Source organism: Cyanistes caeruleus, chromosome 6 (genome assembly GCF_971803275.1).
Source record: "Cyanistes caeruleus chromosome 6, bCyaCae1.hap1.1, whole genome shotgun sequence".
NCBI lineage: Eukaryota > Metazoa > Chordata > Aves > Passeriformes > Paridae > Cyanistes > Cyanistes caeruleus.
Genome location: NC_141706.1, coordinates 40,420,583 through 40,448,279, shown reverse-complemented (window position 1 = coordinate 40,448,279; position 27,697 = coordinate 40,420,583). Strand labels below are relative to the sequence as shown.

Here is a 27,697-nt window from a genome sequence, read left to right as displayed (position 1 = left end):
GGTATTTTAAACTGTCAAAGGCATAGTCTAAACATGTATAATGACGCAACTGGTTAAATGTAAATGCATGAATTAGTGGAGGAGTTTAAAGATGCAACCTTTTGTTTATTTGTGGGTCTGGGGAGGAAAAATGACAATTTATAAGCCATATTAACCATGCATATCTCAATTTTTCAGAGGATGGCCAGTATTTTCTAAAGGTCCTCATACCTAGTTATGCTGCTGGATCTATAATTGGGAAGGGAGGACAGACAATTGTTCAGTTGCAGAAAGAGACTGGGGCCACCATCAAGCTGTCTAAATCCAAAGATTTTTATCCAGGTAGGTGCAAAAATTAGCCAATTCTTTATTTTTAAATTCCCAGGCATGTATGTACATGTCAGTGTGTTTCATATATTGATGGTTAAGCTTCCAGTGCAGCAGGAAGCATTATGTCTCAGAAAAGTATGTTTCAAAGTGCAATAGTGAATATAAATATTCTGTCTGTTTTGGTGTATGGAATGGACTGAACTGGGCACTAACTGCTTGAAATAAGTTGAAAGTAGTTTACAATATTTCTACGAAAGATTATTTTCATTAACGCTGATTGCTTTATTTTTTATTAGAAAAATTCTAGCTTTGAGGAACCAATGTGACAGGTGGCGTAAAGATAATTGTTCGTTTGAAGTTTCTAGACATTGTAATGACAATTAAGCTAGAATGAGTAAAAATGAGAGACTGCCTCGTAAAGAATGGGCCATTTACTTTAATTCCATTATGTACCTTCTTTCTGCTTCACTGCTTTGTTCATTGGCTCTGGAGTGAAGTAAAGAGGACAAGTGCTGCTCTTTAGATATTCTTTATATTATGTTTATCATGATGGTGGAAGAAAGCTCTATTATAAAACTGAAATAGTTTGGATGAATAAAAAAATTAGTATTTAATATTAGCTGTATTAATGCACATGAAAAGTTTTTAATATTTTAGTTAAATAGTAATAAATACCTGAAATAGCATTCCTCCTTTATAAGACTTCTGAAGAGGGAGTCTTATATAATGACAGACAAGATTTTAGCTTCTGCAGTTGAATAATTGGGTTTTTTTTCCTAAAGATGAACAAATTAACATTCTGTAATTGAACTTTGCTCTAGAGGACTTTATAAAAACTGATGCAAAATAACATAGCTGACACTTCTGTGTTTTGATTTTGTGATTTGGAAGAGTAACTGGTGATTTAGAATTGACTTGACTAGTTGTTGCTTTTTTCTTTTGGAAAAATAAGAGCTGCTTTGCATTTGTTCTATTTTAACAAGACTGAATTCTACAAATTAGCAAAGGCAGTTGGTATGGATGTAAACAGAACACTAACACTGGAGCATTTAGTTTTTCTGTCCTCTGACTATACTGCCAGGCAGAAGTGGAAAACTTTTCATTAACAGAGATATTTTTGTCTATTTACAAATATGATTGTTGATGTGGAAATTCTGATGCACCTGTTGTACATCTCCTTAATGAATGTAGTTTATAATACTTAAAAGTCAGAGATTGAAGTGTTGCATGTAGATTTTTTTCTCCTGTTGAAAGTTACAGCTTATGAACTGGTGCTTGTTGCTTTTAAAGCTTTTTTCTTTTTTACTTTTTTTAGAAAGCTAGGAAAAACAGGATCCTTTATTTTGAAAGGTATGTTAGGATAAAAAAAAAAATCAATGTAGGATTGTGAAAACTCTTGGAAGAAATAAAAGCATTCTAAAGAGCCTGATTGCAGAATTAATAACATAATCTGGGTAAAGAGCTGCAATAGTAAATTAAATTCACTGTCAATAGATGAAAATGAAATAGATTTTCTGCATTATACATGAGGGGTTATCAGATATGCAAGGATGTTACAGAAAATTGGTGTTTATGAAGAATATTCCAAATACCAAATTATGAGTCTTTTCATTTTACTACAGTTTATTTACACTCACTTGGAAGGGACGCTCCAAAGATTAGATCTTTTGTTCAGTGCTCTAGAATGGTTCCTCTGTTTTCCGATTAAATCAGAATTACTTTTTTTCGTGTAGGAAATCGTAAAGATGCAGCAGTAGTAGCAGAAGAACCTTTGAAAAATAAAAAATTGCAAGTTGGAATGACGTGAGAAAAACGTTTGCGACATAAACATTTTCTCCCTTAAAATCAGCAGCAATAATATAAGTAACCAGGGCAGGGACGCTCAAACATTTTCACAGTAACAGGTGCAAACAAAGTTCCAGTTTGACTTTATACAGTCTGCCTTGAATTTGCAGCCACGTTGTGTCATATGGAAAGTGAGTGTTTTAAGGAAGTTGGTGACTGATACCTGCTGGAGCATGGAACAGGGATGGGAAATGGATTCCAGTGTGGCTAGCTCTTGTTAGTATATCTGTTTGCGTCTGACCACCAGCCCATGGAATTTTCGGAGGTCCTGTCATTCCCTGAGCTGATGGCTTTTGGGTTTCTTCCAGACTCTCTTGCTCATATAACATTAGGGAATACAAACCTTGTCAAAGAGCTAAGATAAAGTTATGGTTTATTTTTCCTATGAAGTTTTTTAAACAATTACTGTTTTCCTAATAGATGTTACTTAGTCCTTACCTCTGATGCTTGTGACTACAAACATGTTTAATGTATGTTTCGCTGTGGAATGTTCTGTCGTTGAAGCTTCTGTGAAAGTTTTCTGTATTTCCAAAAAGTTTTAGAAAAGTGAGTAAGTTCCTGTTTGGAAAGGAGGAAGGTGCTTGTAATACAGAAGTTACGAGTAGTTCCTATGATCTAATAGTGTTTTTTTCTTTTCCCTCTGTGATATAGGACTTCAGTATGCAGACTGGTTTCTGTTGGAATTATTTTTGTGCGTCAAAAGGTGACATAATTACTGAAGAATTATATGGCAGCTCTAATTACAAGAAATTGAAGGAAAAAACAGCTTTGCATTGAACATTTTAGTTTACAAGATAGGAAGCAGTGTATAAATACATTACTGTCCACAGTTTTATTTTTGAGTACGCAATTTATTGTTCTCTTTTCAGGTTACCTGCTGACTTTTTCTTGTTGTCTGGGCTCCTGCAATTTGGCTTTGGATATTCTGATTCTTTTCTGTTCAGGCATGTCCCCCAAGATTAGCAGAAATAAAACTAAAATGGCAAAATATGCCCTACTTTTAAACTGAATGGTGCTGATCCTTCTGCATAGGAAGTACAGTGGGTATTTGACTACTAGGTTTTGGTTCAGAAATTAAATACAGATTTAGCCAACTTGATAAAGAAAGGGGCTATTCTGTGACGCTATTATAATGTGTGCTTTTTTGAATAATAGAAGAAAGATGATTTCTGTTGTCTGAAGCTGTCATTGCTTATGTGTTTCTCCTTCTGCATTTTAGTGAGCACCGGACTCAAAACTGCTCAAGCCACGTACATTTTTCCCTTGCGAACGCTGCCGTACACTCTCTCTCTTTCTCTCTCGTGCACGCACTCTCTCCCTCTCCCTCCCTCTCTGTGTTCCCGCCCCAGTCTCTCACAAATGCACACACATGCACAAAATTATGTTACATCACATCATGTTGTTTATCTTGCAACAGGATCTTGCCTGGTCTGAACTTGGTGCTTGAGTGAAATTGAACTTGGTCAGTGTTTTTCAATTTATTGGAATATGATGTCATAGGTGTACTTAAATTAGATCATATCAAGAGCAGAGATTAATAAAAGCATAATTAAATGGGGATAAGGTTTTACTGGTTTTAGCAATATGTTAGATGTGTTGTACTTATAGCAGATTTCTGGACAGTAGTTACATCAATGTTTGGAGAATATAGAAGGTGGGAGTTTCCTCTCCCATCTCATGCAGACGGTGTATGAAGTATTGTGTGGCTATTTTGTGCTTTCAGCAAGAGACTTCTATTTTTAGATGTTTTCTGTTTAATTATCAGATGTTTTTTTACTCATTCATGTGTTATGGGAAACAGTCTAGCTAATCTTTGTGCCAGTGCCCCTCTGAAAAGTCTCTTATTCTGACTCTTAGAGACCTTTCAAAAACATTGAATGTGTAAGTACCACATAAAGTTACAGGAATTTATAATTAATAATCTTACAGCTTCATTACTCCTATAAACTGCTAGGAAGGAGAAAGGTGTAATATATTAAGCTTGGTTCACCATTATTATTTCCTTTATAGAAATGGAGTTTATCATGTTCATTTATCAGTTAATTTATAACTCTTAAAAACAACAAAATCTAGTTAGGAAAGAAATGTTTTAAAAATCAACACTTGAAGTAACATTGAAGTGAAATGCTGCTTTTTTCAGCTGTGGAAGAGAAAAGTGTAATGGAGTTAGAAATGAAAATGGTTTTAGTTATTAGCTGTCTGTTGTGCTGGTTCCATGAAGGGCTTTTTCATACATCAGTAAATGCGCTTCACTTTTTCTCCTGATGATCCTACTTTTTTTCTTGAAGTGTTCACATTAGCTAATTAGACACTACATAAGTATATATCTAAGATTTTCAGATTCTGTTGTAAACATTTACTTATATGAGTAACTTCAGGGATAATGGAACTGAAGAAATTACTAAATAGAAAGTAGAGATTTCAGAGGTGGAATCTAGAGCTGTATAGATTTTTAAAGTAATCACTGATCTTTGTACTAGTTTAAAAAAAAAAGAGACCAACCACCAAAAACTCCCACGTGTTGATTGCCAGCTGTTCAGAGAGATAATTCTCAGTTGGACAGTTGTCTGTTGCCTGGTTACTGAAACAGAATAAAAAAAAAGTTAGCTTGTTAGCCAGCAGGTCTGTAGTATTTTGCGTTTAAAAGGAAGCTGAAACTTAAGTATGTAACTTAGTAGGATCTTGAGATTGTTACATATCTAACTTGTCCTGTGTACTATCACTTAGCAGATTCTAATTTGGTAGGTTTTGAGAAATTCTGAGAAGTTAAAGTAGAAATTTGGCACTGTTTTTTTTTTCTACCTGTAGGGGTTTATTCATGTTAATGAGTGAATCAACTTTGACATAGTAAATGGCTTTGGTTTGCAAGAAAGTGCTGTGTCTTTGTCTTGTATAGAAAGGATTATAAGCACTTCTGACAGATTTGGAATGGTTAGTCTAACTTTAATAAATGACACAGGCTAACAACTAACTTTGTTGTCAAAATAAAGAATAGAGTGAGGACAGCTGTTATGAGGGAAATGCCGTATTTTAACGTTTCAACATTTTCATTGAGATTGCTTTTATCTAGGTTTCAATATAATTGAAAACCAAAGTATTTTCAGTAGGTTAGAAAACTTATGTAGATGAAGGTGCTTCTAGTAGCAGCATTATTTTTTTATAAAGTCAGGATTTCTGTAAAGCAATTATTCATTAAAAAAAAAACCAATGTAAGACTTAAGTTTTCCCCTTTCATGAAGTTTAAAATTTCCATACAATAATTCAATAGCTTTTTGTAGATAGATCCAAGTTTTAATGGATTCTTGGTAGAGAATAGGTGCTAGAGATAATACTTTAAAAATATAAACAATGAATGTCTGAATCTCATTTTCCTCTTCTCCCTTTTCTTAATGGATGCAACCTGTAACAAGCAATGTCTTTTCCAAATACTCTTTGATCTTGTTTGTTCTTTAATTAATTTCATTAGCTTAGATATTGTCCTCAGTGGTTGACTAGAGAATTTATTTTGTCAGTGATCAGTAGCTTTTTGGCCAGGGAAGAACACCTTAGATTTAGTGAATTTGTCAGACTGGCCTCCAGAAATGGAGCATGGAGTGGCTGGGGAAGAAGTTTGCACCTTGTTACTATCGCATTTCTGTACCTTGTTACTATCACGTTTCTGTCTTTGGACACAGCTCTCACATGAAGTTAAGCAACTACCATAAAAATTTGACTGGCGAATACCTCGGAGTCTCGCTGTCGCACCTTGCAGCAGTGCAGTCAGCTTTCCAGCCCATCTTCGGGTTTAGTTTGTTTCTTAGCAAGTATCAGTAGGCCAGTGGGAGTTAGTGACTCGGTGAGGAGTATCGTGCTTGTCAGTTGTCCCGTGCTGGAATGCTGCAGGTAATTGGGCTGGACTGGTGAGAGCTGTGGCCGTGTGCTTCTCACGTTGCACTGCAGCTGCTGTTGATCTTAATTAATCTGACCCTCAGAGGCTGCAGTGTCATGGTATAAAACGCAATGCATATTGGAAATTGGAAGGCTGCTTTTCTGACTCTTATTCATGGCCACGTTTCTAGGTAGGCCTTTTGATTTCCTAATTGGATTTGTTTGACACTAGCATAAAATTCTTAATGTGCTTCAGTCTAAAACTGTAATATGTTTTTCTTGTTTATCAAATCTATCTGTTGAGTAATGAAGCTGATGCACATGTTTTTGAAATGCCATGTGGTTATAATGGATTTAAAAAAATATTTCTGCTTATTTTGACAACAACTATTGTCTGTAAATTAAAAGAGTTATACTGTGTCTGGTATGAATTTCTGGTGTAGTATAGTATGTTCTGTAGTGGGAATGCTTAGTGCTTGTTTTATTTAGCCCAGTCTTGTGGTTAAGGACTTCTAGTAGCATGGAAACATGGAGAGCTGGAATTTGGTGCTGGTGAATAGAATCAATTAGTGTGCTGTGCATGTGCAAGGTTTTTAATTTACTGTAGATATATGACTGTCTTCACTGTGACTGCATCACATAGATTTAGGAAAATAGCAGGTTCCTTACAATTCACCCTCGTATTGAGGGTAATTTTCCTTCCCCCAGAGGAAATATCAAACTGTACTATTACCTAGAGATCTTGTAAGTGTTCCAGTACATATTTGGGTAGCTCTATTCCATCCTATTTTTGTTTTGATTTCAGGGGTTTCTCTATCCCAACTTGTGATTATTCATGGCACTATAAACATTGCTTGTATTTTGATTAAAAATAGAGAAAGAATTGCCAGAATACTCTGCTTTAAATTTTCCCTATATTTGATAGACACATTAAATATTTTAATATGAAAAATCACAATATCTGAATTCCATTCCACCCATATGAGCTAGTTTTCCCTTTTACATATAGATAATTATGGTAGAATCTTACTGAAGTTTACTTAATATTAGGTGGGCTGCTCTAGATAATAGCCAAATACTACAATACCTTTGCAAGAACTTAACTGATTTGATTGAAATGTCAGTTTAAGGCAGTCTTTGGAGAGATGTCTGTGGAAGTCAGCTCCCAACTCTAACATGCTAGCATGCTTTTGTAGCCTTTGAGTATGAATTTATCACTCTTTGCTTGAGCTAGTTATTGTTCTTCTTGACTTCTGAATTGCAGTAATTTGGTGTAAGGTTTAAGTGTTCTGCATAACTGATGGACAAAATTAAGTCTCCTTTGTGAAAGGCTGGAGAACATGGGTTGATGTAGGTGATGTGAATAACTAGCTCTGTGACCAGATAGCACTTGAAAGAACAGTGTGTTAGGGACCAGGTTTAAAATTAAACATTGGTGGTATGATTGACCTGGGGTCAGATCCCTTGTAAGTGAGAGATACTCTTGCCAACTTATGTATATGAAAGTGGTTATCTGACATTAGCATTTGTTGGATATAAAGTATGAATCTTGGACAAAATTTCGTATTTACCTGGTCTTGTACGTTTTGATATTGAAAAGACTAAACATCTGTTTTTCATCGTTGATCTCTCACTGCATCCTGCAGGGCCTGTCATCTCAGCATTGACAGGATCAGATGAAAAATACAATCGATGTGTTGACATTTTTTTGAGAATCACTCAGGTAAGATTACTTGTTATACAGAACTACAGTGAAATTCATGGCTGCTGCTAATGTTTCACCAGTTGGAGCCTTTGCATTCTCAATCATTAATTAAATTAGATACTGAGGTTCTCTGCATGTTCCCTTGTTTCTATTTTAAAAGCACTTTTTGTGCCTTGCTCAGTGCCATTTAACTCTCTTGTAATTTCCCACATAAAGAGCTTCACACATTTGTACTATTTTCCCCCACTTGATAGAGTGGCACCTGTTTGCTTGAATCAAGAACCATAGTGCACACCTCCAAAGGTCTTGGAAGATTTGTTTGTATTTTTTTACAGTCTCAAGTAGTGACTTTAGTCCTATTTAGGTTCTTCATTGGCAATATGGGGAAAAAAATTCTTTGTAGAGAACCAGATAATCACGTGCAGCAGCAATTTATCATCTTCCTAGTGTGTTCTAAATTCTGGCTTTCAAATTTTACATGAAAAATTACTAATATTTAACTTAATATACGATGGTGGAGTTGTTCTTTTTATAAAATGAGTTATTGAAAATGTTTATATCAGGTCATGCACTGGAAAAGTAGGAAATGGCATGTGTCCATTCAGTTGGCTTTGTTGAGTATCCAGTGTACTTACGAAATTAAAACTATTAGCAGAGTGTATTCTAAAAGAGTTGGGCTACGAAATGTCATGGCTGTGAGGGAAGGGGGAAAAAAATGACCAGTTGGGCCATATGCCAATGTTTTAGCTTGACCTAACAGTGGTTTACATTTTGTCCCCATCTGTAATCTGGTGTTAGGAAATGCCAGAGTGCAGGTAGGGTAGTGTATGGTACAAGTAGTACCAGCAGCAGCAGTTCAGGTGCTGCTGTTTTGGCAGTGGTATTGAGCTGGAGCTATAGAATACTTATGTTTTATTGTAATCTGGCAGTCTACCAACAATTTTCCTGAGGAACACCAAAAATAATAAGGAAGTAGGTGGCTTTTTAGTGGAGCTATGACCTGAATTTGAAGAAAACCTCTGTGGAACAAGAGAGGGTCTTCCAGCATTCTGTCTGTGCTGATTTTTCAAAGGTCTGCAATGAAACGCTGCTACTGGATGCATTAAAGCTTTAAAAAAATGATTTGTTGCAAGTGTTAGATGTAGAACATGTATGGGGTTTGTTTTGTGCCTTGCATGTGTGTGCACACTTCATTCTTCGTATGTCTTCTACTTACATTATTAGGTGAACACTTGGCGACTCTGTCAATCTAAAGTAAAATTTGTATTTCCCAGGAATTCCTTATACGTACATAATTTCCTAATTTCTGATTGTTTTACTGAGCACTGCAGTACATCAGAGTATGCCAGTTTTTTGTTGAGATTAGTCTTCATCAAATAACGTATAATTTCCAGCATAGCAAAATACTCAGGAAAAAAAAAGAGAAAAAAAGAATAAGTGTTAATATTACAAAGATTCTTTTTTAGGGATATATGGTTTTGTGGTTTTTTAATGTTGGTGATGCCAAGTGCTCATCTAGTATTTGCACTACTTTTAACAAGAATAAAACACATACTTTATAATTTTATAAGATTTGTAAGTTCTGTATGGATCTCTATCTATGACTAGCTGTTCTAGTAAGTGTCAACATGATATATTGTGAATGAATTATTAATAATTTTATTTTTTTAATTTATTGATTAATAGCTAGAAAGATGGTTCTTTCCATGAATAGCTAGGATTTAAAAGGAAAAAATAGTTCCTCTGATTTTAAATCAGAGTGTTAAAAATATTTTGAGTGTATGTAGAAATATGTGCAATTGCTAGTCTCAGAACTTTAATCTTAAATGCTCTTGGTGGAAGAAAATCAAAGAAATGGGTAGCCTCCCATTAAGTTTCCTGTACCTTTGGAAAACAACCCCCCTTCAGTTTATGCAAATGTTTTATACCCTCTAGTCTAGGAGACATGGAATGGATAGTGATAACAAGGTTGGTGTTTGACATTTCTAACTAGTTTATTTTTATTCCAGTTTTTTTAATGGTGCTTTGTTGATTAGGAACAAGAAGATTCTATTGTTTCTATATTATCTTTTCCAACAGCTCTTTTGTCTGGTCGTAATTACTAGTTGAAAGAATGTTAGTTGTGATCTTCAGTAGTTCAGTTCTGTCCTTCACACTTTATTAGCTTAGCACTTTCTGCTTTCATAACTGCAGACATAAGGACACAAAAGTTAGTCATCCCTAATTGCAAAAGAAGTACCTTGATATTTGCTTTTTCCAACACACATGAATATGCTCAGAATGAGGAAGGAAGAAGCTTCTCTTTGTACTCTTCTCTCTTCTTTTTGTTCTCTCTCTACTTTGTGTATTTTTCAATGGAATCGTATGATGTGTAAAGGACTACTCTACTTTCCGTGTTGACTAGTCCAGGAACATGTGAAGTTTGATCTCATGCAAAATTCTTTGTGTTTTCTTTTGTAAGGAAGTCTCTGCTTGTAAAGTTTGACAACGTTGTATTGGTTGTCTGAATGCTTTTGTTGTTTATTGCTAAGAATTTTGCTTTTTACTAGGATGGCTAGTTCTGTCTTATTTCTCCCAGTACAAAATTTCAGAAGTGATTACAACAATTTGCTAAGGGTTGCAGGATTTCACCTGCATATAAGACCTGATGAACATTTCCTTAAAAATATGCATGTAATTAGATGAGCTCCTAAGATAATGCAAGGATTTATTTTTTCTGTGAAATATTAATGCGTAGCACTTCAGAGCGGGTGGTCTTAATGCTCTTGGTACTTATAAGCATCCAGATGTCTTGATTTGGATGGATTCTCCCTGTTAAGGATTCTAAGAAAGCATACAGGGGTTTTGGTGTAAATTAGCGTGTATTTGTAGGACGGGTTTTATGCTACAAGGTTTTCATATTGCAAGCGATGGTTACTTGGGAGGTGCAGATAACCTGATGATGGCCACTTGATATTCCAGTAAAGTGTGCTTAAAACTACAAGTATTTCAGGAACTAATACAAATTTTGTATTTTTAGGATGACCTACTTCAGTAGGTCTAGAAAGAGGTGTGATGTTGCAATGCTGATTTGGAGGAAATAGTGCTGCTGGTAATTATCTGTCAAATTGCAATGCAGTTCATTGGCAAACCAAGGGAGAATGATGGCATACTTTGTGATTCATGTCAGTTTGAAAGGAAACAAGTGTATCCATAGGTATTCTGGAATCCCCATAGGTAAGTCTCTATGTAGCGAGAAAAAACAGCATACCTCAGAAAATTTGAGATTTTATCACTCCACATTGAATAATTTCAAAAGTTTCACTCTGCTTTAAGATTTTGTTGTGTTAATCCCTTTAGAGTGCAGTAGTTTTCACAGAGTGTTTACATACTGGATTTTAAGGGGGTTATAATTTCCCCCATTTCTTTCTCCTTTGCTCAAAAGCAAAAGAAGGATTTTATATTGGGTTCCTGTATAGATGTTTCTCCTAGTTAGAAATATAGAAAGTTAGAAAAGTTAGCAGTTAACTCGTGTTGTCTGCTTCAAAATGTGGGACATTGCCAATGTTTTCCCTCTCCCATTGGGGAAATTGAGGAGTCTTGCTGGATGGGCCATGCTAGAGTGCTGAAGATAGTTAAAGATACATATGTAATCCAGACAATACTATCTGTATGCTGCTTATTTGGGGAAGTGATTATCTCAATAAGTCTTCAATTTCAATTTTTAGTCTTTGAGTTATTTTTAGAACTCCAAGTTTTCCCACTACAAATCTTTTGAATTCTGGATCTCAGCAGTAGTTCAGCACGTCTACAAACTGAAAAATGAGTAATTTATTTCATAAGCATTTTAACATTAATCTTTCTTACGTCTGCTTTTATACGTGCTCTTTGGAATAGGAATTCCACCATTAAAACCATCACTGATGAATTCAGATAAGTAAAACTTCCAGTTTCCAGGTAGGGTGAAGATGTTTGGATACAATCAAAACCTGATGAATTGTTTCCCATTCTTTGTTTTGCTTGAGGTCAAATATTCCCGTAGAGGTGAGCATTTCTGCAGTTCTCCAAGTACAGTTCTTCCGTTTTTCCACTGCTGAAGTTCTAGTACCTTAAGCAGAAAGAAATATTTTTATTTTTTTTTTGTCTCTTAAGCATGAGGACTGAAAATTATAATTTCTTTCCTATTTGCTGCTGCCTCCCACAAGAGTAAGTGGAGACACTTGTACAAAGGCAGTAATAATACCAGCAGTTTCTGTATACAAACATTAAATTCAGGTGAGTATTGAATTTATGCAAGGTGGAATACACCTCCAGTCTGCATCGTCCTGAAGTAGTGTGTTTAAACATAGGGGTAGATTATTAGAAGTGTATTTAGAAAAAATAATAATTATATATATGATTTTAGTTTAGGTCTTTTGGTAAAAGGCTCCTGTCTTTCTCTTTCTAGCAAAAGGATGTTTTGTTTTGGTTTTTTTGTTCTGTTTTTTTTCCCCTGGTGCTCATTTATGGTAGTTAAGATTTACTGCTGCGTTCTCCCCTGAGAAGGGTTGTGTTCTCACCATTTTCTAGGCTTGCAAACAATTGTAATTGAACTTTTCTCAGCTGGCTAGAGGTGTTTGAATCTGTATTTGGCGATGTTTTTCTTCCTACATTCAATTTTATTTTAGTCAATTAAATGACAGACACAGGAGTAATACATGTGTTTTGGTAAGGTAATGTAGGGTGCCTTTCCACTTTTAAATAGATATTTAAATATTTATCAAAAATATGTATATTATACAGATTACCAGTATGAACTTGCCAAATATTTTCCCCTTTTGGAGTAAGAGTTTTGTAGTATTTTGGTTCGTGGTCCCTTTGCAAGAAAAACGACACTGTTTTAAAACTTCCTTTGAAATTTTAATGCAGATATGTAATCCTTTACTAATGTCGAAAGGAGAGCAAATGATAAAAATTTGGTGTATCAATAATTTTTTAGAATTGTCTTCTTCTTTGGTTAAAAATGGCCTGGTTTTCTGATCTTTATGCATAGACTGGCTTTTTAATATATTTATAAGTCTTTTCAGTAATTCCATATAGGAAAATACTGGATTTATGTTAATATATGCCAGTCTTGCTAAAAGATCCATTTCAAAAGAAGTGCTAGATCTCATCCAGATTCAGTTACAAATCCCCTTCAAACTAAACATTTTCTAAAATCTCCTTCCATTTGCAAATAATTGTTCTTGCTACAAGTACTAATTTTCGTCTTTTATTTTAATGTACTTGTTTGATTTTAGCTTTGAAAGGTATAAATCAAAATTTATGAAGAAGGATGGAACTGGATGAACTATCAAAAATTATCTAAACAATTAGTGGGAAGGATTCTGTAACGTTTTAATGTGAAATGCTAAAAGGCACAAAAAAGCTTTCTAAAAATAAGGATATATTTGCATTTTGGCTTAAAAACAGTAATCATGAAGTCAAATAGCCCTATTTTTGGTTATTATTACAAAAAGTGTTTTGACTCATCTTTTAGAAGGATTATTTGGACTTTTTATTGGGGAAGACTTGAATTATGTGCGGAAGAAATCAAGTCTATTTACTTTCCAAATTATCATTAAGAAAATTTTAAATGCTTAAGGTTTTCCCATACTCTGGGTAGTACAGTTGTTTGCACAAGTCTTTATTCTTTTAATCATATTGCCCTTATTTTTTTATTGAAAATTGAAACCTAAAATATATTTTGGTGTTCAGATTCTAATGTCTTTTTAATTATTTCAGAAAATAATTTAAATTTTTTTTTTGCATATGTTTAAAATTGCGCTTAATGCAGACCTTTAGTAAAGGTAATTCCAGGTTCAAGGACTTTATTCTCATTTCAAAGTGGAAAAAAATGTGGAGGCACTTTCAATTAAAATCTTCTATCTACAATTACTCTTGTGTTTGTGATGCAGTCTGTGTTTTTTGGACTAAGACAGTATGTTCAAAGGTATTATCTGCTTTCTGCTGAAATTAACAAATGCACCACCTACAATTTGTAAGGACCAAGGGAAGCAGTGGAAGAGGCATTTGATGACTGAATGGTGTATCTTTATTTTTTACTCTTGGACAAGAAACAAAAGTATTTTGAATGGCTGCTACATATTTATTTGTCTATTAAGGTGCTAGCTGTTAGTACATTTTGATTTTTATTGTCTAAAAATACATGGTCCTGTTTGAGTTGGAAAAGGAGAGATTAAGATTATATAACGTTTCATGGTAATTATGTGTGAGCTCTTTGCTTATTTGCGCAAAGAAACATTAAAAAAAAAAAATCCCTCTGAACAGCTGAAGTGACATGAAGCACCAGCTGGGGAGTCTGAAATCAAATATTTTAGGGCATGATTTGTACTAAACTGCAATTAGAATGTATGATTCTGCACTAGCAATTGTTGTGAGTGAGGTCAAATTGCACATAAAGAGGGAACACAAGTGATGTCTGTCTTGACTGCAACTGATGCCTGTACACGTGCTATTTCACAGTATTTTTTATTCACATGCAAAACGGGGAGAATGACTAACTTGATTGTCTTGTTTGTTTATTGTCAGTTAAGACTTAGTGTGTCAATAGGTGAATTAAAGACTTGAAAGCAAGAAAAAAAAATTGAAAACACCCTTTTTGAAAAACATGTTCTTAAAAATTTAAAATTAATTTTACACCCACCCAAATATTTTAATATTAGGAAAGTTGAGAGCAATTCTAAAACATCAGAGACTTGTTCCAATGTATTTTTTTTCCTTTTAATTTTTTTTTTTTAAATTTAGGGGTTTTTTATGCATAGTAAAATTGCAATATTGACCTACTGGTATTATAAAAAGATAGCATTTTCTATTTTCAGAAAAAACCTGCATTTTGACACATTGTTTAAAAACTAGAACAGCTCTGCATATGAAAACACAAACTGTGATAATTAGATAGTATGCCATATGTGGTAGTTTAAGTTGGCATATATCTCAAATGGCATGTTTAATGTACTGTATTACTGGAATTAGTAATTTTACAGCTGAGAGCTGTTAATTCTGTTATACTCATTCCCTCTGATGACCCTGTAGGTAATGATGGCAGACATTTTTCTTTGCAAAAACCTGCTTCTGATAAATTAAAACAGTTATAAGCTGCTGTATTTTTAATGGAATCTTTGACTAGTGTATGTTCCTCATAATATTTTAGGTGTGTCTAACTACTTGAGAATTCCAGGATTTTCTTAAAGATATAGTTGGTATTGATGGATGGTCACATTTTTTGCTTGATGAAATATATGTAGTGAGGAAGGTCTGTTTTTTCCATATAGTTTTTTTGGGTTTTTTTTCTCCCCCACTTTTTGTTAGGGTAAAAAATATTGTTAACCCTACGTGCTTGAGAATTATTGACAGTGGTTAAAATCCACATAGCTGTGGAATCCACACTGTAGCTGAATAGAAATCACTGGTCACGAAAAGTCAAGGGAAGAAGTCAAGAAAGTCAAGGAAGACTTTGAGTACAACTGGTTATGTCTGAGATGGAGTTAAATTTTCTTTTTCATAGCAGCTTGTATGGTGGCAGGTTTTAGAGTTGTGACCAAAAGGTGTTGACAGTACACTCATTTTTTTAACTCTTGCTGAACACCGTTTGCACAGTGGCAGGGCCTGCTCTGTTTCTGACTCTGCCCACCTCCCTAGAGAGAAGACCGGGTGTGCAAAAAGAAGTTGCCAGGTGGATAACCTGAACTGTCTCAAACTACTCTGTGCCATATAGTCCTAGCAAAAGAAAAGCAAATTAAATGGAGTGGAGTGTTCAGCATTTTGCACAGAAAGTAGCTGGGAAACTGACTGCCCAAGGACACCGGTGATTGTCTTTGAATCACAGAATCAGAAAGGTTGGAAAATACTGAAATCCAGCTGTTTTCCCACTAGTAGCACCACCATGTTCACCATCAAGCCTTTGGGATATTGAGCCATGTCCTAAAGTGTCATACCCACCATTTTTGAAACCTTTGAGGGAGGGTGACTCCACCACCCCTCTGAGCAGTCCATTCTGATGCTTTACACCCTTTCTGTGAAGAATTTTTTCCAGATACCTAATCTAAACCTCCCTGGGTGTACCTTGAGGCCATTTCCTCTTATGGTGTCACTGGTTGCCTGGGAGAAGAGGCCAATTCCCACCTGGCTACAGCCTGCTTTCAGGCAGTACAGCAGAGAGCTGTAAGGTCTCCCCTGAGCAGCTTCTTCTCCAGGCTAAACACCCCCAGCTCCCTCAGCTGTTCTTCGTGAGACTTTGCTCCAGACCCTTCACCAGCTCTGGTGTCCTCCTCTGGAAGGACATCCCCTCAGTGCCTTTCATGTAGTGAGGGGCCCAAAGCTGAGCAGGGGATTCGAGGTGTGGCCTCACCAAGTGCTGAGCACAGGGACATGATCACTTCCCTGGCCCTGCTCTTGCAAGCCAGGATGACATTGGTCTTCCTGGTCACCTGGGCACACACAGCCTCATGTTCAGCTGGCTGCTGGCCAGCAAGCCCAAGTCCTTTCCTGCCTTTTTTGTGGGCTTTTTATTTTCTTCCTATTTTCCTTTACTTCCTATAATACTTTTATCTTGACCCATTATTTTTCTTGGCTTGCTCTTAGTATTTTCTTCCCCTGTTCTGCTGGGGAAGGGGTGTGGGTGAGCAGCTTTGTAGACTTGCCTGCTAGACAGGATAAAGCCCACCACAAGCATTATTAATCTTTTTGTGTAGTGCAAATATTTTGCCTTTCTAAAAATGTAAAGGAGGGTGAGAGACACACCCACAACTTCACTCAAGTTTGTCTTTATGTACCAGCAAACACTACTAAGAGTTGCAAAAAATAATTGAATTTATAGCTTTTGGTGCTGATTAGGACTGCATCTGTTTCCTACTATAGACATTGTTGGTGTGGTTCTAGGCTGAGTACACAAAAGGAACATAGTATCAAAAGCAACAGTGAAAGATCTTTTGGGAAAGAAATTCAAGTGAAATGTTAGAAAATACATGTGGAATGGGCTTCATGGTTTAGGGACTCCATTTCTCTGTTGTCCTTCCAGACAAACCCATAAAATCTCATAATCATTACCCTTTTAATGCCTTCTACCTGCCCCCCCCACTGATGGTGCCAGTTCCAAACTCCTCCACAAGAGAAACAAAGTGGAAAAGGTCTGAAACTTCTTTACTCACTAAAGGGATGTCCTAAATAAAAAAGGATAAGGGTGACAGAGGAAAATGTGGCCTATAAGTTTAATGCCTGTCTGTATGAAAATATTCAAACAAGCTAGTGGGCAGGTGAGGCTTTGATAGCAAAGCAAATGGGACATTTTTTTTTTCCTTCATAAGAAAATGAAATTTAGTTAATGAAAAGAATTGCTGTCATTTTTGACAGAACTATTAACAGAACATGATACTCATGCAGTCATACTCTTGGGTCATTAAGTCCAATTCCAGCTGATTGCAGGTAGCTATCATTCATAACCTCAGTCTATGAAAGACTTTTTAAAGATAGACAGGAACTTTGGAAATTACAGAGCTTCATTAGTATTGGGATTTGCTGCTCACTCAGCCTTTTTTCATTAAATGTGTGGTTCCTTGCACAAAAAAAAAAAAAAAATACTATTAAAGTAACTTTTTAGCTTTGAGAAGTTCTAATTTAAGAGTCAAGTGACTCCCAGTGTGGTGTCACATGAATATCTGATGAAGTTCATAAACGAATAATGTGTGAGTTGAACATCAGTTTGATTGGTAATGGAAACTGTGTTGAAATTAAGCATGGCATTCTAGACTGTTCACCATTATCTTTAAACCAACCTTACTTTCTACTAATTTGCATGATATTGTGGTTATATTTTTATTCATGTTCCCTATGCTCCTCACCCATTTTAAAGCTGGTTTCCTTTCTGTGTTTCAGTTTGTGGTTTTCTAATTGTAATGAATATTACTAATTATGATAAATATTTGTCTGTGGAAAAGGTGACCAATTGTCTCCACCCTCCCCAGCCTAAACTGGAGCAGTGAAACTTAAACTCAAGTAGTTGAAGGGCTTTAGATGTTCAATTTCCTGTTGTTAGCCTCTGTTGAAGATGAAAAGGCTGTGGAAATGGTCTTTTAGTCTTGTAATTAAATGCTACCTGAGTTGTTCGTGAACATATCGCTGAGGAGAGGTGTGCTTACAGACCACAAGTGTAAGAGTTTTGCCTCCTTTGGGTCTTTTACTGTCATTTGTCATAGCCAATTTACAGCCTCTGGGTGATTGTTCGTGTGGTACTGCTGTTGCCTTGACAACTTCTGAGTGTGAGGGGAGATGTGTTTCGATTTGTTGCAGTGCCTTTGCAAAGGCAGGTGAGAAGTCAAAGTAGTGGTTTTTTTAACTCTGAAAATTTGGTCCCATTTGATAATACTTTCATGGAATGAAATAGTTTTTCCTCTAGCTCAGTCTGAGCAAGTTGCAAAATAAAGCTTTGAGCAGCATGCATAGTAATTGTTACAAAAAAGGGACAGAACTTTTTATTTTGAATGGGCGTTGCATGCCTGTGCAAATGTAAAAATTAGGTCATTTGAGAGATATATGTGCCCACGTGTATGTAGTAGGCACATATATATATATACACATATATATGCTTACCTCTTTGCTCTTGAGTTCTGCTATGACTTTGTCATTTCCATATCTTTGGTTTTTCTTTCTTGTTCACAATGGTTTTGTTTTTGATGTGGATCACTCTGAAATTCACAGAGTTTGCCTGAATAAGGATGGTTTCTAGAAAAGGGACGAGAAAATGGAACTGCAAGGAGAAAGCACTTTCAAATAGTTCATTCAAACAATGTTCAGTTGCTTGAACTCTAAACTCCTTGGCTTAAGATTCATGAAAAGTTACCAACTTCCAAATTGGAATCTCAAGAAATCAACATGAGGATATTTTGTGAAAGGACAAATGGAATATAGGGAAGTTTCTGATTGCTTGAGGCCTGTGATGACTATCTCTTCATTAAAGCTGAGGACTAGGGAATGGTTTAGCTTTTTTACTGGCTCAGTATTTTAAATATAATAATTATTTACCTTTTATAAATAAAAGACATTTTTCTTCTGAAGTAGCTTTTGTTAACAGTACTTTTTTTGTAGAGATCAGTAATTTTTTTTTTTCTTAAACTTTGGTTTGATCAACTTAAACTTTGAGTGACTACAGTTGTACTTTATAGCTGTGTAAATTTCTGTGCATAGCTGAATAAGAGAAGCAAAAGTCATATTGAAATAGTAACAAGAAGTGCTGATTTGGTAATACAGGATTTTTGTAATAAAATTTATATGAAAATCTTTTCAGATTATGTTGCTTGCAGAGTTCTACTTTATTTGTAACTGAAGGCTTGTTAAATAGAGATACTTTTGTGTATAACAGTTTGGCAGTTCTAAGTTCCTACAGATTTTTGTCACAAGTGATGCTAATACCGTTTTTACAGTTGAAAGTATTTTATGGTTCAAAGTTCCCCCGACAATATGTGCATTGGGGATTTTAGATTTGTGACAACAACCTGATCTCTGCCTGCTTCCTGAAGATGATTATTGCGTCTTGACTGATTACGTAGGAACCCATAAGATTCCCATATTCTGTCCCGGATAGAAATGCAGAACAAAAATCTGTTTCTACGTCCCCAGCCATTGTTTAGGAGACAAAAACAGTTTTGAAATTAACTTCACATAGGAATGTGATATGTTTTATGTACACACCACATCTGTGTACTTGTATGACATTGCATGAAAATTTATAAACGTGAAATAGCGTTGCTATAATGCATTTTTCTAAATTAAAGTTTACAGAATGAGTTTGATAAGTTTTGTCATGAGAATTTATGTCTGGGAATTAGAAGTTAGGGGAGTGTTTTTTTCTTTTTTTGAAGAACCTGCAACATTAATAAAACCTTTCCAATTGCTCTCTATATATGTGGAGCACACGTGTTTTTAACAGTTATGTTAATTTTTAGTTTTTAATTAGAAATCAGGGTATGTAAATACTAAAAAGGTGAAGTTGCTTTGTGACTGTCATTTAATCTTGCCTGAATTTAAAAGCTTTTTTAATGATAGTTATGATAGATGGTTCTTTAAAATATGTAGAACTAAAGCTCCTTACTCCATTTAAAAGAAACTGGTCTTTTTCATTGATGATTGATGTGGAGGAGAAATACCTTTAAATATTGTAACTGTTTTGTTTTTCTAGAAATCTTATCAATTTAACACACTCTATTTATCCTTGTTTTTACTCAGTATTTTTGCTTCATCATTCCATAGTTTCATTTACTTCCTAGAATGTAGCTGCTAGTCAAAGTGGAGAGCTTCACCTCAGCTGAAGTGGTGGGCATCTTATACTCTAGTTTTCTTTCTTCTGCTTGTGTGTGCTTGTTCAGTGGTCTCTGAACTTTATTTTTCATGCAAGTGCTATACTGGATTGATTTCTAAAAAGTAAATCTGTCTTCAATTATGTCCTACAAGGAGCTACAGTACTTTTTGGTAATAGACATACTACATTTTTATGTTTCCCTCTTCCCTTCTCCCTTATCTCCTGCTACTTTGTTCCCATAGTGTTATAGGTACATATAACATAGGAGGACATTTGAAGGGCTTTTCACCTAGATTCAATTACAAATAAAGACTGGTTCTGAATTTGAAATTCTGAAGCATCTGTTTCAGAAAGAACTTTGATAATTTAAGTATGCATTTTATGTAGTTGGACATGAAGAACTCTTTACTTAGGAGCAGGGAGAAGGTTGTATAAATAGAGGAAAAACTCATGTCATTTAGGTCAGAACGTGATGAACTTGAGTTAGCTTAGGCCCTGAATATTCAAGTGAGCAAGGAATTGTACATGGCAAATAGGTTTCTTGGGGTATCTATAAAAAATATAGATATAAAAAGAAGTCTGCAAAGTCAGTGGGATAATTTTATTATTTTATTCTAAAATTGTACTTTACCTTTGGTTATGAATTATGCTAGCTCAGAAACAAATGAGGAAGAGTCAGTGGTGCCTTTTTATGGTGTACATAGGAAGATGGCCTTTGAAAAACTAAGGCAAAACTGATGTATAAAAAAATGTAGTAAATCTGCATGTTGTTAGTAAAATATCCTATACTTCCATGAAAATATGGAAGGACTTCACTGCCAGTTGGAAGTGGCACTGGTAGATTATCTACTTGTTATAAGCACTGTCTCTGTATTGATGTGGTGCTGCTAGAAGGGACACTGTTTGATCATGATACTGCAGTGCTTACACTTCAGTACCAGTACTGCATTTATACTTTTTATGTATAGTAATATATATATAATATATATAATATATATATTACTATATATATATTTATATAATTGCATATCTTTATATATGCATTTATATAAACCAGTACTGGGTTTATACTGGTGTTCTCCATTATTGCTTTGAAAGACAGCTTTGAGTTCAGTGGTCTCAGTTACTGTTTTCTTTCATATATAGATATGAACAGTTGTAAATTAAATTTGACCATCTGTCGCATTCAGGGTGTTTGAAAATTTAGTAATTATTTCAAACATTACTTTGAAAATTAAAATTGATATGACTAAACCCCAGACTATTAGCTGTAAGGATTCTTCTGTTGCAGTGCAAGAACATTTATCAGTATCTGCTACTTACCTAATACTTTTTAATATCCCATTTTCTAATTTACATAACTTCATGCAAGTGTAAACTGGAAGACTAAAATACCATAGAAGTTACAAACAGAGATAAAGAATAATTTAAAAGGTCATTTTGAATAATACTTCAAGATGATTTGGACTGACCTCTCTCTGCTGTTTGATAAGAGAAGTGTACTTACTATTTTTAAGTAAAGGGACAAACATTCCTGATAGCCACTTGGACAGTGTTCCCATTTATGCACTTTTTGTTCTAAATCTCACAATACTTGGAACAAAAATGTCAAATAGATGTTCTAAATGAAGTGGCATCAACTTATAAGTAATGTATTAAGCTAAATTCAATTCAAATTTTAAAAACTGGAATAATATGAGTTTACCAATTTACCAATACAGCACCTTTTTATAGCTTCATAAAAGATGTAATCCCATGTGTTTATTGGCAGAGTCATGTTCTCTAAACCAAGTTTTGTTTACCTAAATGAAAGTTGAGGAAAGAAGGGTTTGTTTTAGGGAAATACAAAGTGGAGAAGAAAGTTGATCAAACTGTGGAATAATGGTTGTTATAGTCATTTTTCTAACTTTGATATTATCCATTGAGGCTTATTATGGTCATCATCCTTGATGAAATTAGTGGAAATAAGTGAAGTGATACCTCACTCATAAGTTATATCCTAATAGCTCATTTCCTTTATTTTGTCTACTTTGTGATTTCAAAAAAGGAGAAAATAGGGAAAATTCCTCATGTGTGTGTATATAAATTCTAAGGTATTTTGATCTATGCTGTCCCCCTAAGTCCTTGCAAATTAAAAAAAAAAAAAAAAAGATAGGCTTTGTAGCATGTTTGGAAAGAAAGTTTGTCAGAAGTGTTTTTGTTAGAGATTAATCAAATGTAATGGCTAGCTTAAAAACAGCAGTTATCTTAAAACTGATAAAATTCTTAGGTAGCTGTGGTAAAACATGAGTGAAATCTGATTTTAAGAGGCTTAAAGGAATTGCAGATATATTTCCTCCATCCTAGATATGTGTTGTAAAATGCAGGAGGTAGGCTGAATTTCCTTTTGCGTTGTGTTTTTTGTGCATGATTTTAAGTAGAGATGTGCTATTTGAAAGTTTTGCACTTGATAATTTGTTGTCATAGGTAAATCATCTGCCTTATTTTCTGATAAATCACATCCTAAGTGTTTAAATCTATTTGTTTTTAAGGATATTTTATATAAGGCATGATTCTATATGGCATGCCTAGACTGCTCTAGAGGTCTGCTTTTTTTCTGTGTGTGTTAAGGGGGAGACTGATTGTTGTTGTTCCCCGTAAAGCAAATTATTCTAGACCAAAAGATTAAGCCCAAACAAGTTCCAAACACTCAGATCTCATGGGTCTAGGAAATCCCAGACACTTTTAATTTTGTACTTACAAAGTAAATCTCCTGAAGAAGCTGTGAACATTTGTACAAAAAACTGAATGCAATTAAACAGCTAATTATCAAAATTCAAATTCAACCAGGTTACCTGCTGCCAAGATTTTTTTTTTTTCTCATTTAAATTACTTAGGAAAAAAAACTTAAGGAATCCATTGCAGACATATATTAATAAGTGTGTTCTAGAGTACTGTGGTGTTGGTAGCTTTCTGCATCTTATTGTAGCTTTTTGTTAGTGTAAACTCTCCAAACTCATCAGAAGTCTATTATATCTGTTGATGACTTGAAGGCATTTATAAATTTGCCTTGGTCAAATAGCAGAATTGAAAATGTTAGGGGCGCTATTTTCCTGACAACAGTCAATTTACTTGCAGTGTGGGATTAAAAATAAAATATCTTTTGGAAAAATAAAAAAAAGGGCAGCAATATTGAAAGTTGTCCTCCTTATCAGGCATTTATTGCAACTTCCAGTGAGTTATCATTGTGTAATATATTTTCATATGCAGTAAGTACATTTAGGGCAGTGGGAAGCTTTTTTGGCTGTCCCCATGCTTTCCTCTTTCCCCCCTTTCTTCACTTTCCATTTGGTAAAACATTTGGATGTGGAAGAGAAGGAACCACATTGCAAAACAATTCTCATTAATGTGACCATGGAAGGTCACAATGGTAGTAGCTGTATGCAGAGTTTGAGCACTGGGAAGATGCACTGAGGAAACATCTTTCTGTAATGATGACCTTTTAATATCAGAATAGTATGTTTCATTCAATATGGTGCTTCTTGCATTCTTATTTTCCATACAAACATTTCAATCAAGGGCATTTTGGAACCAGAACAAGTGCAAGATAATGAGTGTTCTCTGTAAAATTTAGTGGTGGTCCAGTTATGGCTGAAGATGTTTTAGATCTTCTAACAGACAGGTCTAATGATGAAACATATGATTAAGTGTACAGGTTCAGGTCTTCTGTTGATTAAGTAAGAAGGAAAAATCCTTTGCCTCATACCTGTTTTATTCCTTTTGAATTTCAGACTGTTAACAGTGTTTCAAATCAGTGTTACTAGCAGACTGAAAGGGAAGAATATATCATTGAGTTGTTTTTTTTTTTTTTTCCAAAGCACATGAATGCAGCATGTTTGTGTTTCAAGAGTGACCTTGATTAAATGTGGTAGAGGAGAGTACTTGCTGTTACTTTTCTGGTAGTCATATCCTAAAATAAACAGCTTAAAGACCAGTTTGGAATCTGTAAAACATTTGATAACTCCTTTAAAATCTAATAAAATAAATACAATATTAATAAATCCCCAATTAAATGCAAATACAAATGAAAAGAGTTCTATCCTATGTATTTTTTAATGCTTTATATATTTTTTCATTTTCAAGAGTAGGTCCAAACTCACCCAAATGAGATTGCCCTAAGTATATTGTCTGTTACATGCAGAACTTCCTTCCCTTCTGATTGAAAACATACTAATATTACTTATAAATTCTGAATTTTTAATTTCTTTCTTGCAACAGAGACAATAATTTTAAAAGTGCTTGGTTGTCATTATCACTTTTAATTACAAAGCAAAATGAAATCTTTTTTCCAAGCAGAAGAAAGTTGACGTACAAGATACTATTCCTTTTATTGCCAATTCTGTTTTAGCTAAATGTGTCTCAGACTAGATTCAAAAGTTAGCAATAAAAGAAATAAAACCACAGAAACATTTAGTGTTGATGAGGATTATTTTTAATGATATGTAATCTTGCCAACTAAAAATGTGTTTTCCCTGAATTCTCATCTGATCCTTTATTAATTATTGTTTTTCAAAGACTCTATAAGTTGAATAGAGGTGATTTTCAGTTTTGTATTGTAGAATTTTTTGTTTTATTCCAGTTGTTACTTTTCAATTTCTAGTTCCTGGTAATGGAGGAACGGCACCATTGGCAGTAAGGCAATAAAGAAAAAATGTGGAAAAAACTATTTATTTGTGATGCTTTTGGTAGTATTTAATTACTTATAAGTAATTCATGATTATGCAATCTTACTGAATGAGTAGAGTTAATATTTTGTTTTGTTAGCATTGTCCTGCACTACTCTTTAGTTACTCATAATTTAGGAAAGCCTGAGTAGAATAGGATGTTGCCAATTGCTTGTGGTTTTTCTTCTGATTCTCATTTTCACAGGAGGTACTCAAAAATGGGAATAAGTAATTATTTCAGCATCCTTCAGGTGTAAGATGTGCTGTTTCTAGGTTTTTTTTGGGGGAAAGAGGAAATGATGGGCTGAATTTTATATAAAATTTATATAAAAATTGTATGTCTGATTTGAACTTGCGTAGAATTACTTTTTTCAGGATATTTGCTTTTGTTTTGTTGATCCATATATTGTTACTGAATGGTTAACATTGTGTTTGCTTGACTTGCTGCATGACAGTTAAACTGCTTTTGTTTAAACCTGGACGCTTGTGAATAGTGCCTGAAGTGATCCTCTGTGAAAAGTTTACCTGAGCTGAATTTGTTAGAATTGTACCAGAGCATTCTCAGGCATCAGTTTTTCAAAGTTAATGTTCATTTCTGAATGAAGAAATTCTTCTTCATGGCCCCTAAGGCACTGAAGTTAGTCACGTTCCCTTACCAGGGTTCTTCACAAACTCAGATTATGTTATCTAGTTCCTCTGCTCTGAAATGAGTCCTGTACAAGTTGCTTTGTCTCTTGGGTTTTGGTCGCTATCACAACTGTTCAGTTACCAGGAAAAAGAATGGAAGGAGAAGATAGAACAAATGTTTAAAAACATGACCTAAGGTACCAACTCAGTAGGTACAAGAAAGCGTCAGTCAGAATAGTGTGTGGGAGCAGAGAGCACTGGCTTCTTCATGTAAATTGTTCTTTTGAGTCCTGTGCTTGACTCATTTCAGTTGTTCAGATAATTCTGATTTAGCTTCTTTTGATTTTGGAGGCAGGTGTGATGGGGGAGGGCTGGTGAAAAGCCTAGATCTCACACTTGTACATACAGATTTTCTAAAGTATTTAAGACATAATATGAGGAAAATACCTCATTTTTCATATTCTATTGGAAACCACTGATTCACTTGCTGAAACTTGGAAGAAGTAGAAAACAAACCAGCTGAAGGCAGAGATCCAAATGCTTTGGCAAACTGAAAACTAAGTGAAGACAGAGTCATATAAATCATATTAAGTGTTAGGCAGTCTTAATTATAAATGAAAGACATCAATATTATTGTTGAATTTTAGATTATTCTAATTTATTACTTAGATTATTATTATTTGATAATTTTGATCAAATGATCAAGTGATTTGTAGAAAGCTTGATGAGTCTACAAATTTAGATGTTTGTACCACTTCTTTTTTTTTTCCCCACAAACTGAGGAACCCTACTACTTCTAAATTCACCAGCTTTTATTCAGATGTTTCAGATTAAATTGAAAACAAATGTATGCTTTCCTTTCCCTGGAAGTGTTGGGGTTTTTGGTTCGTTTGTTTTCTGTTGTGCAGAAAAATGCCACATTGAGTTTCTCCCACATTGTTTGTTGTGATGTGACAAAACAAATCTGGCTTGTGTGTGAAACAAATCCTCTTATACTAGGGAGGCTATCTTTAATAACAGATGAAAAATGGTTGTGGTAGTTGTGGCTTCCTGAGATCACAGAGACAGACTTGCTTGTGTGCATTTGGTTTTCTTTTAAAATTTAAATGTACCACTAACTATAATTTACAGTTTCCTAGGGAAATAGCATTTAATATGTGGCTTAAAATGTGTTTTCTGTAAATACCTGTGGTTTTAAGATATCTGTATTTTTGGTTAACTGGATGTGTTCATTTCTCAATAGCAGTCTTTTGGAACCACAAAAATGAAAAGCTTTTAGCTTTGGGTTTCTTGGTCTTCCCTCTTGCCCCATGACTTGTATAATGCTATTCATATTTTACTATGCCCTTAAAATAAAAAAGGCTCTTTTGACCAGCATACTTTATTCAGGAGTTTAAATGTGGTTATTTGAAAAAAAATTGATCCTCAGTAATTTAAATCCTAATCTGCTAAAAAGTAGAGTTTAGCTGTTTAAGAACTTTTTTTTTTTAAACTCAAACTCCATAGATCTCTTCTTGTATTATCATTACTACTGAAAGGCAAAAAGATATTAAGTTTAAGGAGGGTAGCTCAGGAAATACCTTATTTCCACTTTTAGTTTAATGTAACTTCCAGCAGAATCAGCTTTGAACATCTATGCATATAAAATTAGTTTCTCAAGGATATTATTTACAGGGAGGTGTTGGAGTTATACTTAAATTTTGTGAAATAACTTTTTTTTTAAATGAAAGTTGACTTTTCTAGTAAAATGAAAGAATTTTGTTAACCTTTCTCTGCCTTGGTCCCTTTCATCACTTGCAGTGTAATGTGTTGAAATATCTCTGGTTTTTCTAGAGTGACAGCTAGATGATGGTGCACTATTATAATTAACGAGTCAAAAAGCATTTTTCTTATCACAATTGTGTGATTTACCAAATGAAACACTCAAAAATTCTCTAAATGCTGAACAACCAACATAGCAAGTTGTTTAAACACTGCCCCCCCCCAAATGTATATATGTACACACATTCATATATATATGTATATATGTATGTATGTATATGGAGTGAGGAGTTAACTGGAAAAAGCATACCTATCTTAGAAAAAATATAACCTCTCTAGACATTACTTTTTGGTACCTATTGAAACATTCTTCTTAGCTCTTTGTAGAATTTCAACAGTTGCAATCAGTATTTGTAACTGCAGAAGTCCCTTTTAGTCTAGGCTGCTGTGATGCACCCAAATGGGAAACAGAGGTAGGGAGCTGAATAGGTTTCAACTCTTATTTGGCTTTATATTAAATATTTTCTGCCTATCTCTATGCACAGAAGTTTATTCTTTGCTTTGGTAGAT

The 27,697-nt window shown here is 34.5% G+C and overlaps 1 protein-coding gene across 6 annotated transcripts in view; it reads left to right on the top strand.

Moving 5' to 3' along the window:
- The window catches only part of NOVA1 (NOVA alternative splicing regulator 1), a 141,973-nt gene that overhangs the window by 2,621 nt on the left and 111,655 nt on the right, over positions 1-27,697 (top strand). For 4 of the 6 annotated variants that reach the window (XM_086891692.1, XM_086891693.1, XM_086891695.1 and 1 more), the window contains one exon: positions 178-321. In XM_086891692.1, coding sequence (XP_086747818.1) covers positions 178-321 — 144 coding nt within the window. Of the gene's footprint in view, positions 1-177; positions 322-7,667; positions 7,745-27,697 lie in introns of all 6 variants that reach the window. The other 2 variants (XM_086891696.1, XM_086891697.1) reach the window with 1 other exon arrangement.